This window comes from Ictidomys tridecemlineatus, chromosome 7, assembly GCF_052094955.1.
Source record: "Ictidomys tridecemlineatus isolate mIctTri1 chromosome 7, mIctTri1.hap1, whole genome shotgun sequence".
NCBI lineage: Eukaryota > Metazoa > Chordata > Mammalia > Rodentia > Sciuridae > Ictidomys > Ictidomys tridecemlineatus.
The window spans coordinates 172,342,937-172,359,863 of record NC_135483.1 but is presented as its reverse complement, the minus strand read 5'-3'; the positions used below and the strand labels follow the sequence as shown (position 1 = coordinate 172,359,863).

At 35.7% G+C, this 16,927-nt stretch overlaps 1 protein-coding gene across 1 annotated transcript; it reads left to right on the top strand.

Moving 5' to 3' along the window:
* The first annotated feature begins 11,559 nt into the window (after positions 1-11,559).
* LOC144365728 (thyroid receptor-interacting protein 11-like) lies at positions 11,560-15,825 on the top strand. Its single transcript, XM_078018479.1, has 5 exons — positions 11,560-12,412; positions 12,455-13,589; positions 13,713-13,869; positions 13,972-14,856; positions 14,962-15,825. The coding sequence occupies exons 1-5, from the start codon at positions 11,560-11,562 to the stop codon at positions 15,823-15,825; spliced, it is 3,894 nt and encodes a 1,297-aa protein (XP_077874605.1).
* The last annotated feature ends 1,102 nt before the right edge of the window (positions 15,826-16,927 follow it).

Sequence of the window (16,927 nt, the reverse complement as noted above, 5' to 3'; positions counted from 1 at the left end):
TATTAGACATATTGTTTGCAAATACACTCCTTAGGCTAGAGTTTGTCTTTTAAATTTTTGGGTGGTGGTGGCGGGGGTGGGGGAGGTGCCAGGGAATGAACTCAGCGGCACTCAACCACTGAGTCCTATTTTATACTTTATTTAGAGACAGGTCTCACTGAGTTGCTTAGCACCTTGCTTTTTGCTGAGGTTGGCTTTGAACCCATGATCCTGCCTCAGCCTCCTGAGCTCCTTGGGTTACAAGTGTGTACCACTGTGCACAGCTGCCTTTTCTTTTTTATGGTGTGTCCAAGGAGCAAAGTTGTCAACTCTGATGAGTTAAATCTAATTAACCATCTATTTCCATTAATAATTTGCATGTTTTTTGTGTGCCCATTCATAGTGGTTTTGTGGACTTGACTGGGGCAAGTTCCCAGATATTTGGTCAAACATTATTCTGTGTGTGTCTAGGAAAGTTTTTTTGAATGAATTTAACAGATTTCCTTTTTTGTAATGTGAGTAGGCCTCATCTAGTCAGGTGGGGAGCTGAATAAAACAAAAAAGGTTGAGTAGAAATTTCCTAACTGGAACATTAGGTTTTTTTCCTATGTGTATACTCTGAGACATTGGTCTTCCTGGAGGCTGACACTATACCAATCACATCCTCATTCTTGTGTCTCCAGCTTGCTGACTGCAATTCTTGAAACTTGTCAACTTTCAAAATCATTTGAGACAACTTCTTATTCCATCCATCTATCTACCTATACATATGTAGAGAGAAATATATATAGAAAATATGTATATATAAAGTATAATATATAGACATATATAGAGAGAACATGTAGATCAAACATAATATATACATGAATATACATATTCCATTAATTCTGTTTCTCAGAGAACCCTAATGCATCTCAGAAAAATGTGCCTTCTCAAGATCATGAATAATGTTTATTATGTGTTCTGCAAGTTTTATAATATTAGTTGTTACAAAGAAGTGTAAAGTCCATATCAACTCACTTTTTGGATATGATATGAGATAAAAAAAATTGAGGTTCATTTTCCTGCTTATGAATAACTAATTGTTCTGCAACATTTGTTGAATATGTCTTTTTTCTCATTCAACTCTTGAGACATTTGTGAAATGTCACTTTAGCATGTATGTATGGGTCTGTTTCTAGACTTCATTCTATTTTACTAACCTATAAATCTATTCTTATGCTATGTTATCCTCATTGCTAAGGCTTTTTAGTAAAACTTAAAATCATGTAGATTAAGTCCTCTATTTCTGTTCTCTCCAAATAGAAGAGAAAGATGTTTTGCAACATATGGTATAGTGTCACTATTACACTGATTTCAAAACCAAATGGTTACAAAGAAATAATATTTCAGACCAATAACTCTTATGAATACAGACATAAAAAATTCAGTGTTAGTAAATAAAATCTAGCAATATGTAAAATGAATTATACATTTGGTCAAGTGAATTTTATATTTTGATAAATACAAAGGAATATTGACAATTCTAGAACTTTGCATTTCCATATAAGAGTTAGAATTAACTTTTTAATTTCAATAATATCCTGCTCCAATTTTGTTTGGAATTACATAATAAAATACATAAATTGAATTGGGGAGAATTGTAATCTAAATAGTAACAACTCTGCTAATCCATGAAGAAAGTATATCTCTAGATTCATTTTTCATTCACTAGCACTTGTCTAATTTCTTTCAGCAATGTTTTAAATTTAAAAATTGTGGATGTTTTAAAATATTAACCCAAGATATTTAATACTATTGAATGATATTGTAAATAGTATTGTCTTAATATTTTGATTTTCAGATTTTCATTAGCCTATACAGAAGTACAAGAAAAAAATGATCACACTATAAAAACGGGAAAATGATATTAACAGTTTATCAAAGAAGATTATGCAGACAGTAAATAAGCATACACAGGAAAAGATGCTCTACCTGATTAGTAGGCATTAGAGAAAAGCAAGTTACAAACACAATATGATTCACTTCTCAACTTTTAGTATGGCTAATATTGGGGAATATTGCTGACAATATTAAGCACTTGTGAGGGTGCAGAATAACTAGAGTTCTCACTCATTGTTCATAGGAATGAATGCAAAATACTACATTCTTTCTGCACAATGATTGGACAACTTCTCATATATTTAAACACACACCAAAAGACCAATCAATCTCACTGCTAGATATTTAACAAGGCTAAAGTAAAACTTGTATTTATACAAAAGTATAAATACAAGTACATGAATGTTTAAATAGCTTTATTATTAATTGCACACAAGGGAAAATTTTCAGTGATGAACATAACCTCCTGTATCCTCATTATGTTGGTATTTACCTAAGAGCAATATTTCTAAATCTCATGAAAATGTACATTAAAAACTGGAAAGTTTTCTTCTATGATAATCATATTGCAATTAACTTCATCTACAAATGCTACAATAATTTTTAAGATTGCTGTACTACTGAAGGAGATTTCAAGAGGAGCTGGAAAGAAGTGCCTTGGTAAGAAAAATAGAATTATTAAAAGCCATTAAGTACTTTGATTACCTTATGTTCATAATGAGCAATACCACTTTGATAAGGACTTTCAGAGCATTTATATAACTTTAGCTTTCATTTTTTCCTATGATAATTTCTAAAAGATGGAAATTTTTGCCTCCTGGGGAGGTAAGGCCGAAGGCTAGTGAAAATAAGAATAATGTATAACTTCACACTGGATTGATTCAAATAATTTTTTCAAGATGCATGTTTTTCTTAGTTTTATTTGGAAAGTCATTATTTTGTTTTTTTTTGTTTGTTTGTTAGAAAGTACTTTATCATCATGAAATTCTGTGTCTTGTAAAAGTCACAAGCATTTATTTCTTTGGGAAAAAAAAAACACAGAGTGACTGAGGTATAAAAAAATTCACAGTACTCCAAATCTTGAAGAAAACTGATTCATTTTAAATTCAAATTATTTGAAGGCCAGTAACTGAAGAAGAAAATGTAAATGATCCACTGAATGTTTTTCAATCAGCATTTATTCACCTTCAAAAATTATTTTCAATTTCTATTATGTCTATAATCCAGACATATAATATTGTCATCATCAAATATTATCAGTTGTAAAGATGATATGTATGTATGTATACATATGTTTGTTATATATGTCATCTTTACAAATTTATTTTGAATAAGTATATTTCATATATATTGATATATGGAAGGTTGTCAAAGTAGCATATACAAAGTAGGAAACTTACAACATATAACAAATATTTCCTATTCCTGTGAGTTTCAAGCCACATAAAATTGTTTCCTGGATATATTATGATCAAGAAGAGGAATTCTAAATGATTATTCTGATGTGTGTCTAATTTGTTTGCTGAATGCTTCTTTTAATTAATGCTTCTTTTAATATGCATTAAGAATTTGAAGGAAATGAAAGGAGTACAGATTTGAAAAGCACAGAACAGTGTTTTGGAACACATTGATAACTGGAAAAAATCAGATTTAGTAAATACTGGCATATTTCAAGTTAGAAAATGTTCTTCATTCAAAAGAGCAACTAGAAAAGAGAAAGATGTAGTTCCTCACTAAGTAGTAACTACAGCTAACAATAGAATTCTGCTAAAACTGTTTTTAATTTGATAGATAATTATATATATATATATATATATATATATATATATATATATATATATATATATATATACGATATATAGATAGAAAGATAAAGAAGACTATAGGAAGAAACATGAAAACTTTTCCTTTAAAAAAAGTTGGCTTTATAGTAAATACTATGAATTTAACATAAGAGTTATATTAATTAGGGTTCATGTACAAATTTGGAAGTTTAAAATTTTAAGTAGTCAGAAAATAAATTTTATCCCTTATATGGAAAGAAATTGATTTTAACCATTTTAAATATGGAGCTTATATTAAGTGAAAAGTCATTACTTACTATTATTGCTTTTTATTACACTATTATTTAAAAATATGTAGAACCCATCCCCAAAGAGTAAAGTGTTTGAACAAAGGAAACTTCTGAGAGTTTGGAGAAAATTGTATTATTCGATAAAAGAATAAGCATAAATGTTCACAAATTTGGTAAAAGAATAAGCACATGATTTCAAAGAGTATCGGGAAAGAGGTATAGAAGGGATCCAGAGAGGCTAGGAGTGGGTGAAGAGGAGCAGAGATGTGAAGCTATTGGGATGTGAGGGTCAGTTAGTTGTATACCCTACTCAGTGTTTTCCTGTAAGAATACAGGCCAATTGTTCCTAACATTTTTGAGTTTTTATAAGAAAACAGAGATCTAGGTTTATGTGTGTAATGTTCTGATTTTTAAAATGTTAGTAATTATTGCCCATACAAAATCCACTTGATTTCTGTCCTTCCAAATAAAACTGAGATTTAAACTCAAAGAGCAAAGTGGATTCCTCTGATTATATGCCTAAACATGTAACAAAAGTTGGCTAATTTAGGGGTAGAACCTTAAACATGCGTTTAGGCCACTTAATTCATAGGCCTAAACTTGACCCTTCTTGTCTTTTGTCATTTTTATATGAAATAATACACATTTCTTACAGATTGTACCAGTTTAAAAAGGGTGGTATTTGCAGTCACAATCAGCTTCAATGAGGAAGCAAAATGGATCTAAGAAAAAAGTCTAGAAAACTAAAAAATAATGTATTTTTTTCTTTTCTTTTTTTTATTGTTGGTTGTTCAAAACATTACATAGTTCTTGATATATCATATTTCACACTTTGATTCGAGTGGGTTATGAACTCCCATTTTTACCCCATATACAGATTGCAGAATCACATCAGTTACACTTCCATTGATTTACATATTGCCATACTAGTGTCTGTAGTATTCTGCTACCTTTCCTATACTCTACTATCCCCCCTCCCCTCCTCCTCCAGACTCTCATTTGAACAATATTATTTTTTAATATTGATATAGCCATTGATTTTACTGAAGAGGAGTGGGAATGCCTTCAGCCTGCTCAGAAAAACTTATATAAAGATGTGATGTTAGAGAACTATAGAAACTTTGCCTTCCTTGCCATGACTCCTCAAGATACCCAAGAATATTCACCAGAAAAGGGCATAAAACATATATTTCACAAAGTGATAAGTGGAAAATATAGAAATTATAATATTAAATATTTACAACAAAAGAAAATATGGAAAACTACAAGTGAGAGTGAACACCAGAAACCATATAAAAATTCAGACCTTCTTCACCACCAGAGAATTTATACTGGAGAGAAGCCCTACAAATATAAAAAATGTGGCAAAGCTTTTAGTAAAATAAAAATATGTCTCATTTACCACAGAAGAACCCAAACTGGAGAGATGCCCTACAAATGTAAAAAATGTGGAAAAGCTTTCAGTAGAAAAGAAGGCCTTACTTGCCACAGCAGAACTCACACTGGAGAGTAGCCCTACAAAATAAATAAAACTAAAAATAAATAAAATAAAATAAAAATAAATAAACAAATAAAACTGCTTCTGATAGGCTCAAACCTAAAATAGAAATAGATTTAAAAAATACTCTGGTGAGAGGCCACTTGGTTTGAGAGGCTTCATAAAAGAAAACTTGACTTAAAATATCCACTAGAGCCAATGTTGTAGAGTATGCAATCAACTAGCTTTATAAAAGATTAAACCACACTCTAATCAATAACATGTCCAAAAAAGCTATTCATAGTTCATTCCACTTTTTACATTCATCCAAAAGGGGATTTGAGAACTTCTTTTTTTTTTTTTTTTTTTTTTTTTGTACTGGGAATTGAACCCAGGGAATCTTGACTACTGAGCCACATCCCCAGCCCTCTTTATATTTTATTTAGAGACAAGGTCTCACTCACTAAATTGATTAGAATCTTGCTGTTTCTGAGACTGGCTTTGAACTTGTGATCCTTCTGACTCAGCCTCCTGAGCTGCTGGGATTATAGGCATGCACCACTGTGCCTGGCTTGACATCTTCTTTTGATTATGTTTCAGCTGAGACTTTTTACTTATGAGGGACAGAAAGTGGCAGTGTATGGTTATATAAAATGCTTCAATAATCTCAACACATCCTAAGACATCCAAGGTATGCTCTTACCTCAGCTACTAGGAACCAGATTTACCTGTGTGTTTCTTTAATTGAAGAATACTCTTTTCACTTCTTAGTATATCTTCAAAATGTACTGTTTGCTCTTGCTTACCCTATACAAAGTTTGTTACCATTGTGGAAAAGCAATTCAAAATTTTATTCTGTAGGTTTTTGATGAAAACCAGTCTTCCTGACTTCAGTGAAGACCAACAGGCCTTGTCTCATAATGGGACTGCTAACTCAGTCCCATTTCAAATGTTATTATCATTTAAACAATATACATCAAGTCAGTGAATATATGCTTTCTGAAATAAACTAAAAATATTACATAAATTTTCTTAAAGCAAACAAGAAAGTTAGCAATATAGTATTGATCCTGTTCTTTGGCCCATTTATTGGTTTCTTTTTTTTGGTGTGTATGTGTGTCTGTGTGTGTATTTAGATTTTTGAGTTCTAGAGATTAGTGGTCTATCTGATGTGCGAGGGGAAAAAAATTTGCTCCCAAGATGTAGGCTCTCTATTAACCTCACAGATTGTTTATTTTGTGAGAAGAAACTTTTTTAGTTTGAATCCATCCCATATATTGATTCTTGATTTTAATTCTTGTGCTATAGCGCTCTTATTAAGGAAGTTGGGGCCTACTCCCACGTGATGGAGATTAGGGCCTAGTTTTTCTTCTATTAGATGCAAGGTCTCTGGTTTAATCCTTAGGTCCTTGATTCATATGAGTTGAGTTTTGTGCATGGTGAGAGACAGGGGTTTAATTTCATCTCACTCCCACCAGAATGGCAGCTATTATGTAGACAAACAACAATAATTGTTGGGGAGGATGTGGGGTAAAAGGTACACTCATACACTGTTGGTGGGACTGTAAATTGGCACAGACAATATGGAAAGCAGTTTGGAGATTCCTTGGAAAATTGGGAATAGAACCACCATTTGACCCAGCTATCCCTCTCGTCGGTCTATACCCAAAGGACTTAAAAACTGCATACTACAGGGACACAGCCACATCAACGTTTATAGCAGCAAAATTCACAATAACTAAACAGTGAAACCAACTTAGATGACCTTTAGTAGATGAAGGCATAAAAAAGTGGCATTTATACACAATGGAATATTACTTAGCATTAAATGAGAATCAAATTATGGCATCTGTAGGTAAAGGGATGGAGTGGGAGGAGATAATGCTAAGTGAAGTTAGCCAATCCCAAAGATCCAAATGTCAAATGTTTTCTCTGATATAAGGAGGGTGATTGGAGTAGGGAGGGGAAGCATGGGAGGAATAGACAAACTCTAGATAAGGCAGAGGGGTGGGAGGAGAAGGAAGGGGACATGGGGTTAGAAATGATGGTGGAATGTGATGGTCATTATTATCCAAGGTAAATGTATGAAGACACAAATTGGTGTGAATATAGTTTGTATACAACCAGAGATATGAAAAATTGTTCTGTATGTATGTAATGTGAATTGTAGTGCATTCTGTTGTCATATATAAATTAAAATAATAATAATAATTAAAAAAATGTAAGCAATAAGTTAAAAAATTAAAAGATTAAACCTGAGCTGGGCACAATGGTGAGTGACTCTAATTCCAGTGGCTCCAGAAGCTGAGGCAGGAGGATCATAAGTTCAAAGCCAGCCTCAGGGATTCAGTGAGTCTGTCAACTTAGTAAGCCCCTGTCTCAAAAGACAAAGTTTAAAAAGGGTTGCAAATGTGACTCAGTGTTTAAGTGCCCCTGGGTTCAATCCTTCATTCCAGAAAAAAATGAAACTTGAGCTACTCTAAATGCCTTTGATGGCCTTTCTCCATTCCCCCAGCCTCCACTCTGATCTCAGATCTGCCTCCCCTTATTCTGACATTTCAATCTCCCAGTCTTGTTTCAGTTTCTCAATGCAGAAAGCTCTTTCCTGACACAGGTCACACATCAGTTTTCTGTGCCTAGAACTGCAAATTTCTTCATGATTTACCTGGTAAGCATACTTATGCTGCAAGAAATAGATTCTGTTTCACTTACTCAGACTCTTTTTGGACAATCTTTTGCAAACCAGGCATTTCAGTTCTGCTTTCTTGCAATAATTGTACATTTTGAGTAGAGTATACTTTATAATATGTACTTATTCATCTAGTTATTGACGTATTTATTCTTTCTTCTCAATTAGTTTTCTAATCAGATACAGATTATATCTGTTTGTTCCTCACTATGTCCCTTACCAAGATAGTAGGAAGAACATTGTCAGTGTAAAAAGTATACTTTTGGAGTGAGGTAATCATATTGGCCCTACATAGTTGCACATTCCATGTCTAGGTTAAGAGAGCAAAGGAACACTAGGAGGCTAAAATTCCAGATAAACATAACATCATGATTTTAAAGAGCTGTACCTATTTTGAGAATTTAGAAAAAGCATAAGAGCTACAAGCTCTAAAGTGCCAGGCATTTTATATTCACTCTAATTAATCTTTACAATGACACTGAGTTTTGCAGATGAATTAACTCCAGATTAGGGAAGTCAAGAAATTCACATTATTTTCCAATTTATACAACTGAAGAAATATTCAAAACATCACCTTATACTAAATCTTTAGATTCTGTGGAGAAAACAAATTTTATTGAGTTTCAATTATCACTATAAATAAGCATGACCATAAGAACCGATGGGTGTGTGTCAGTTTCTATTTTTCTTTGTTAAGGTTGTATGAATGGGTTTTATTTAATACTTTGCACAGTCCAATGCTACTATACATTACAATAACAATTCCAGTCACTTTGGGGCATTAAGTTATTTCACATAAAGTTGACAAAACTATCTGGATGTTTGACCAAACATCTGGATGAATGATTAAATTTGTGTCTAATCCACTGGAACATTTGTACACTATAAAATCACACAAACAGCTATCATTGCCTTACAGAAATGGTAAAAATCAACCTTTCCCTTGAAGACCTTTCTTCATCTTCCTAATAATCTAAATGTGTCTCACAGGGACATAAGCATTGTGTGTGTTACATTCCTATCTTCCCTAGCTGGGTGTTGTTTGTTTAGTTTCTGTGGCTGGATATTGACACAAAAACGAAGAGAACAACTTGGAAAGATTTTCATAAACACAATAGACTCATTCCACTCTTATTACAACATTATTTTTATTTAGCCAGTTTTAAAATAAGTAGTTTTGCAATACAAAGAATAAAGAAATGATATAAAAATCTAGAACGTACTAGATGATAAACATTTAGAAAGAAAAATCAAAGCTAATTTAATGCATCAATATAAAATATATCTGCCTAAGAAAAAGTTCAATGATAAACTCATTAAATTAATGCATAACAGGAGAGAACCCAACCATATCTGATTTACTGACATTCTCAATATACATCAAAAAAACTCTTAAGGTAAGAATTAGCAATTGTCTTGAACTTAGTGTTTTTCCACATATTGAACACCTCCTGACTACCTTGAAATCCCACTTTCACTCCCCATGCTCTATTCATGAACCACAAAGATCATTAATAACCAACTTCCTCAGACTTCATCCTCCATGTGCTCCTCATGCAGCATCTGACCACTGACACCAACCTTTGCCCTCTCCTCTTTCCTTTTGCTTTAGATCACAAAACCATGTAATGATTGTTCTTTATCCATTTCTCCTCTCACTCTTTCGTCTTCAATGCCTTCTCTTTTTTTTCTTCCACGTATTCTCCTAGCTATTCCCCAAGAATTCTTATACTAAATAGATGAAAGACCATCTAGGAAACAACAAGCCCAATCTCTGACATATAAAAAGCCATCGAAAAACTGAAGCTTCCTTTACCTGAGCCTTTGCCTTGTTTTCTCAGTGACATCATTGATGCTCATGAGTTTCACAATTGCTTCCACATAGACAAGACTTAAATTTCTTTATGAGATTGGTGATTTATTTTGATCATTTTATAGACATCAGAACTACCTTTAATTCTTTGTCCTACATACAAAAGTCACTTGATGCAAAAGCATCTACTTTCACAGCTTGCATAACATTCATGGACTCTTTTCAATTCTTATTTTACCCCACTTCCTCATGACAATGATAATTCAAATTTATGGGTAATATATCATTCACTGAGCAACATCTCAGTCGAAATCAATCCTTCTACTACTGTATTGTCAGTAGAGTATTATGTTAATCTTCCTACAAATATGTGTGGAGTATTTCATTGATTATGCCAATTCTTAAAAATACAAATCTGCTAAGTACAAACTTAATATCTTGCATAGAATTGATCACCCTATGTTTATAGACTTAAAAAGCCTTGATGATTTACATCTTCAAACTGTGTTTTAACAAAGCAACATTATTAAGGGCTCTCTACTTCTGGCTTATTCTTTCTTACTTGGTCTTTTCCCCCATATGAGATACTCACCACCCCTGTCTTCAATGATTGACCGTGAATCATAATTCAAAGAATCACTGTATTAAACATTTTATCCATTGATTGAATCTATTCAATTTTGTTCTTAACAGCAGGAAATGTATATAACACAGATTTATGTTGTTCACAACATCTAACACAATGCCTTGTACGTTTTAGGCACTGAATATATGTATAAGGATACATGTATGATTCTTGGGTGCTTTTTTGTCACGTGTGCTCAAGAATGAAGCAGGGTTTTCCCTCTGTATCCCCCAGAGTTTCCAGGGAATATTCCAAACATATTTAGAAGAAGAGAAATGCTATTTGGATGGTCACATTTGAATACAGTAGGTAGGTATATCTCACAGCTAGAAATATAAAATGACAAACAGCTGTGTTCAGAATGAACCATGAATCTGAGTGATCAGAAATGCCTTTTAGCAGTAGGAGCAACAACCACTGTAACCAGAGTGAATCGGGGACTTTTTTCTTTTTACTATTTTTTACTATTGAATCGGGGACTTTTAGTTCAATAGATTGCACTCTGTAATGGAGCCAGACCTCACCTTGTCAAGGGAATGCAACTGGCCTGAATGCAACAAAAAGTTCACCTCTCCCAGGCAAGAGGGAGCTCTCCAGTGAACCACCTTCGGATTGCCTCTACAACATTGATTCTTGGTGGTTCCGGAGCACACTGCCTTTGGACTCAGACTAGAACATTTTCCTGTATCTCTAGCTCCTCCCAGCCAGCCCTCCCCAATCCTGGGGGCCAATAGCTGACAGGAAAGTCCAGGGAAGAAGCAGAGGCCCCTGGGGGTGGGGCGTGAGGGGTGACTGTGCCACTGGCTGCCAGTCCCTGGTCAAAGACCACGACAGGCCTCTGCTTTTACCTGCAGAGCAAGACGGTTGGTGTTGGCGGAGCCCCGCGATTCTCAGAATTCTGAGCTCTTGCTGGAGTCATAATGGACCCCAGCAACGCTTGAGGACGTTGTGAGGAGAGAAGCGGGGATGGTGCTGGACGCGGTTTTCAGAGCTGGTCCGCTGGCTCACTAAAGTGGCGGAGATGTCCTCCTGGTTTGGAGGCCTGGGCTCAGGCTTGGGCAACTTCTTGGGGCAGGTGGGAAGCAGCTTGCCTTCCCTCACAGACCACATATCCAACTTCACCAGGGGAATGCTTGCGGATGACACAGGAGACACAGCAGCAGGTTTACCTGATTGTGGGAGAAAGGAAGTGGAAGCTAGTAATTCTCCACTAAGATCGGAGAATGAGAGACCTCAAAAGTATTGTACTGATCTGGAGGAAAACCATGAAGCATCAGAGCTGCAAGTAAATCCTCAGTGTCCAAGTGACGGAAATCAACTGCAACAGGAGGAGGTAGAGATCAGCCATCTGAAAGGTAGACAGATGGCACTGCAAGATCAAGTGTTCAACCTCCAGGCAGATGCTCAATGGGTAGGTTCAGGAGCTTGTGGTGTACCAACAACCACTGCACTGGCTCCATTGGGTTCCCAGATCAGTAGTGATTTTTCAGCCTTTTCTGATGATGACATGGACTTTAGTAACCTAATTTTGTCTTTCCAAGAAACAAACGAATTGTCAATTGAAGTTTCTGGACTTGAATCGAAAGTTGGCCATTCGAGGCCTATTGCTGAGGCTCAGGGAACACAGAATTCTGAGCCCAGTGAAATCTTCAAACTGCAAAATACTATCAAGACTCTTGAACGAAACCCAAGTCCAGACATAGATGATCATCAGCCTGAAGCATCAGTTTGGGAGCAGAGTGCTACTGTGGCAGAAAAGGGAACAGTCCTTCCACAAAATTCTTCATCAATGGAAGAAGTGTTGAGGCTACAACGAGCCCTGTCTGATGCTGAAAAGGAAATAATGAGACTACATGATTTCAACCAGGATCAGAGTCTTGCTGAAGACAATCTGAAACTTAAAATGCATGTGGAAGCTTTAGAAAAAGAGAAGTCATCATTGAGTCAAGAAAAGGAGGAACTTCAGATAACACTGTCAAAACTGAGCTGTAACTCTCAAGTCGTTAAAATCACAGCTTCCACAGACATGAATGTGAATGTCCAATTACATGACTTAAAACTTCACTTGAAGGCCAAGGAGGAAGAACTGAATCAGTGTATCCATGAAAAGAAAATGCTGATAGCTGAGTTAGAAGAACTGGACCATCAGAATGAGGAAGCTACAAAGCACATGATTTTGATAAAAGATGAGCTATCAAAACAAGAAAAAGAAGGAGACCTTGTCATCCAGAAATTGAAACAAGATCTAGAGGATGAAAAAAAGAGAGCTCATCAACTTGAGGATGATAAAATGAACCTATCCAAAGAGTTGCATGTGCAGAAGGAGAAGTTAACTCAGAGTGCACAGAGCCTCAGTGATTTGCATTTAACCAAGCAGAAGCTTGAAGATAAAGTAGAAGATTTAGTAGCTCAGCTAAATAAGTCACAACAAAGTAGCTTAACCCTCCAGCAGGAAAACCTTGAGCTTAAGGAACATATTAGAAAAACTGAAGGTGAGCTGTCTGGATGTCAGAGTAAGTGCCGAAGTTCTCTGAATGAAGACTCTAGCAGTAATGTGAAGGATGACTTGCTTCAAGAACGGGAAGCTGAAGGTAGCAACTTAAGGCAAAATCTTTCAGAAGTAGAAGAGCTCAATGAAAATTTAAAGAAAGTTGCTGTTGATCTCAAAAGGGAGAATGAAATATTGATTTTACCATGTAAAGATGTAAGACGTAAGTTGGAAGCAGCCATTGCTGCTAACAATCAAGTGTCTCAAGAAAAAGACACTGTCAAGGAGACTCTAATAAGAGACAAAGAAGAGATAGAAGCGGAACTGCACCAGGCAGAAAAAAGACTGTTGGAAGAAGCAAAGAATCACAGGCAGACTATTCAGCAACTCTCCAATGCATGTCATTTGAATACCTCTGCCTTACAGCTGAAACCTGATTGTGTAGTTCAACTCAAGCAAGAGAAGGACTTTGAAATAGCAGGACTCAAAAAGAATATTGAACCAATGACTAATGATCCAAAAGAAACTGAGGAAATTTTGGAACCTCATGTGGAAGAACAGAAGCAATTGATACAACTTATTAAGGAGAAAGAAGTTTTTATTGAAAACCTCGAAGAAAAATGTTCAAAACTACAAAAGGATTTAGATGAGTGTTCTCAGGCCTTAAGAGAAAATGAAACTTTAAGGCAAACCATAGAAGAAAAGGACAGAAGTCTTGGCTCCATGACAGCAGAAAACAACCATCTGCAAGAAGAACTGGAGAGCCTTAAGGAACAGCAGAATCGAGCTGTACCTGTGGCTGAGCCTAAAACCCTTGATGGTATCCCAGAAGTAGAATCGGAGGTATCTCAACTGAAAATAGTCAAAAATCATCTGGAAGATGAAATTAAACACCATCAAAAGATAATTACAAATCAAAACAAGCGTAAAATGCGACTCCTTCAGTCTTTACAGGAGCAGAAGAAGGAAATGGATGACCTGAAACACCAATATGAGCAGCTGAATGCTGCGCATATCCAGTTACTTTTAGAAAAAGAGGAGGAAATTAAGAACTTGCAGAAAAAGATTGAACAAATAAAATCCCAGGTGCCCGGAGAAAGACTCGATGCTCAAACAGAGAATTCTGATTTTTTTCAAGAAACAAACGTAAAAAGCCTCAATAGAGAAAGTGGAAGTGAACAATGTGACCTATGGAACGAAAAGGAGTTGTTGAAGCAAACAGTAATAGACCTAAAGGGCAGAATATTGATTTTCGAAGTGGACTTTTCTAAATTAAAAGGGGAAAATGAAAAATTGAGAGTAGCATCCAAAGAACTCCAAGAGACAAACTCGAAGTTCTCTGTGAGGCTGGGAGAAAAAGAACTGGAGTGTGAGTCAATGAAGGAGAAAGCTCTTGCTTTTGAGCAACTGCTACAAGAAAAAAGTCAGCTTTCAAATGCAGTTGCGAAAATGCAGGAGAAGACAGTTATATTTCAGCAAGAACGAGACCAAGTCATCGTAGCACTAAAACAAGTACAGATGGAAAACAGTACTCTCCAGCAGGAGGTTCAAGAGTTCCGTGACAAAGAACTACGCTTGAACCGGGAGCTAGAAAGGCTACGCAGCCATCTCTTGGAATCCGAAGAGTCTTACACCCAGGACATTTTGGCTGCAGAAGACCAAGAGATTAAACTGAGAAAGGAAGTCAGGCTTTTGGAGATAAAGCTAGTGTCATCTTCTGAGGCAAGTCATCAAGCTAGCATTCAGATAGAGTCACTGCAAGAACAGTTGAGGTTGGTCTCTCAACAGAGGGATGAGAATGTACTGGAGCTTTCCCTCTCCCAGGCACGAGTAAGGCAGTATGCCCTGTCATCAACCAACCTTCAAAGGGTCCTAGAACATTTCCAAGAGGAAGAGAAAGCAATGCATTCTGCTGAGTTAGCAAAAGAAAAACAGTCGATAGCAGAATGGAAGAACAAGGCAGAAAAACTGGAAGGACAAGTATCATCACTGCAGGAACATTTGGAGGAAACAAATGCTAGGTTGCATTCTGCTTCCAGACTTACAGAAGAGTTAGATCAGAAGGAACAACAGATCCAAGAACTTAAAAGACAAAACGAGCTCGGAAAAGAAATGTTGGACAAGGCACAAAAGAAACTGTCGACTTTGGCAGACAGCCTAGAAGGAAAAGTGGACAAAGTCCTCATGAGAAATCTGTTTATTGGTTATTTCCATACACCCAAAGGTAAACGCCGAGAAGCCTTACAGTTAATGGGAAGCATCCTGGACATTCCAAAGCAGGAAATGGAACAGTTGTTGAGTGAAGATTCTGGTGGTGTCACCAAGTGGATGAGTAGTTGGCTTGGAGGGGCATCCAAAAGTGTCCCCAACATACCTATGACACCAAATCAACAACCTGTGCTTAAAAGTTCTTTTTCAGAACTCTTTGTCAAATTTCTAGAAATGGAATCTCATCCCTCTGTTCCACCACCCAAACTCTCTGCTCATGCCATGGACTGTCCAGACTCATCAGGAAGGAGAGAGCGAGGTGGCAAGGTACCAGGAAGTGTTAAAGAGGCAGCCAACTTCAGAGGTGGTCGAAGCACCAACGGGAATCCATTCTTGGTTCCCTGTTCGGCAGCTGTGCCTCTTAGTAACCTAGCTGGAGTTGGTCTTGGTGGACCTGGGCATCCTCTTTTTAAACCCATCGCAGATTTCATGCCCACCTTCACACCATTGCCAGTGTCCCTGGACAACAGCGCCACATTCGTACTAGAGCACCTTCTAAAGCAAAGGCAATCTCATCCAGAGATGATTTAACACTCTAAAGAAGACTTTATCAACACTTTGTGCTTTTTTGACAGAGTGGCCTCTGGGAAAAGAACTCATGTATTTGTAGACAAAAAGCGAAAGGAAAAACACTGGCATATATAGGTATATAGCTAATAGGTATTTTTATCGTTGTTGTGTGTTTTTTTGTTATAACAGTTTTTAAAAATTTGTTTTGTTTGCTGTAGCAGTTTTTCTTTATAAAATTTTGTTCCACTGTAGCAGCTAATCATCACTAGTCTTCAATTCTGATGTACTTTTGAGAGCAAATGTACAGAGCAGCTTTAGTGAACCATTAGCTCCAACCTCTTTTTTTATGATTATATTTGATCAATTTAATGGCATTAAATAAAAATGATGCAGTTAATTAACAAGGAAGAAGAAAGATCCAACCCTTAAGAAAAGGATATATGTCTCAGATTTAGAGTATATGAAAACCAAATATGATATTGCAAAACATTGTGAATTTTTAGTTGATCCAAGAGAATCTTGTACAACAAGTAAAAGAAAATTAGAACGGGGAGAGCCTGAACTTGACGTTTCTTGGATAAATTCTAAGATTCTTTGAATCCAAATACTATGACCCCTATCCACGTTACTTATTTCCACTTCTATAGAAAAGTCACTTCACATTAATTCAGTTTTCTAGATGTTCAATATGTCCAGAAGGAAGAGTATTTTCATGAGTCAACCCCAAAGTGGAATCACACGATCCATTGCCAATGGAAAAGTTAGTAAGTATGTATCATTCAATATCTGGACTGTTTATTTACATATTTTTGGGGCTCCAAAATAATGCTTATAAAGACATTTGATCAAAAACATTTGGGGAGAGAAAGAAGATAACATAAATTTTTGAAAGATGAAAAGCTTTAAAGAACGAGTAGTTGCAAACTTTTTGTAAATTAAAGTAAAAGATGAATCAAAAGTTTCTAGCTTAAGTAGGTGAAATCAGAGTAGAGAAGAAGCAGATTGCATAGCACATACCTCTCTGACACCTGTAGTTTCTAAAACCATGAAGAACACTTTTATTAAAATTCACTTAAATAAAATTTAATAAATTTTTAATATAAATCATATTATAATTTAATAT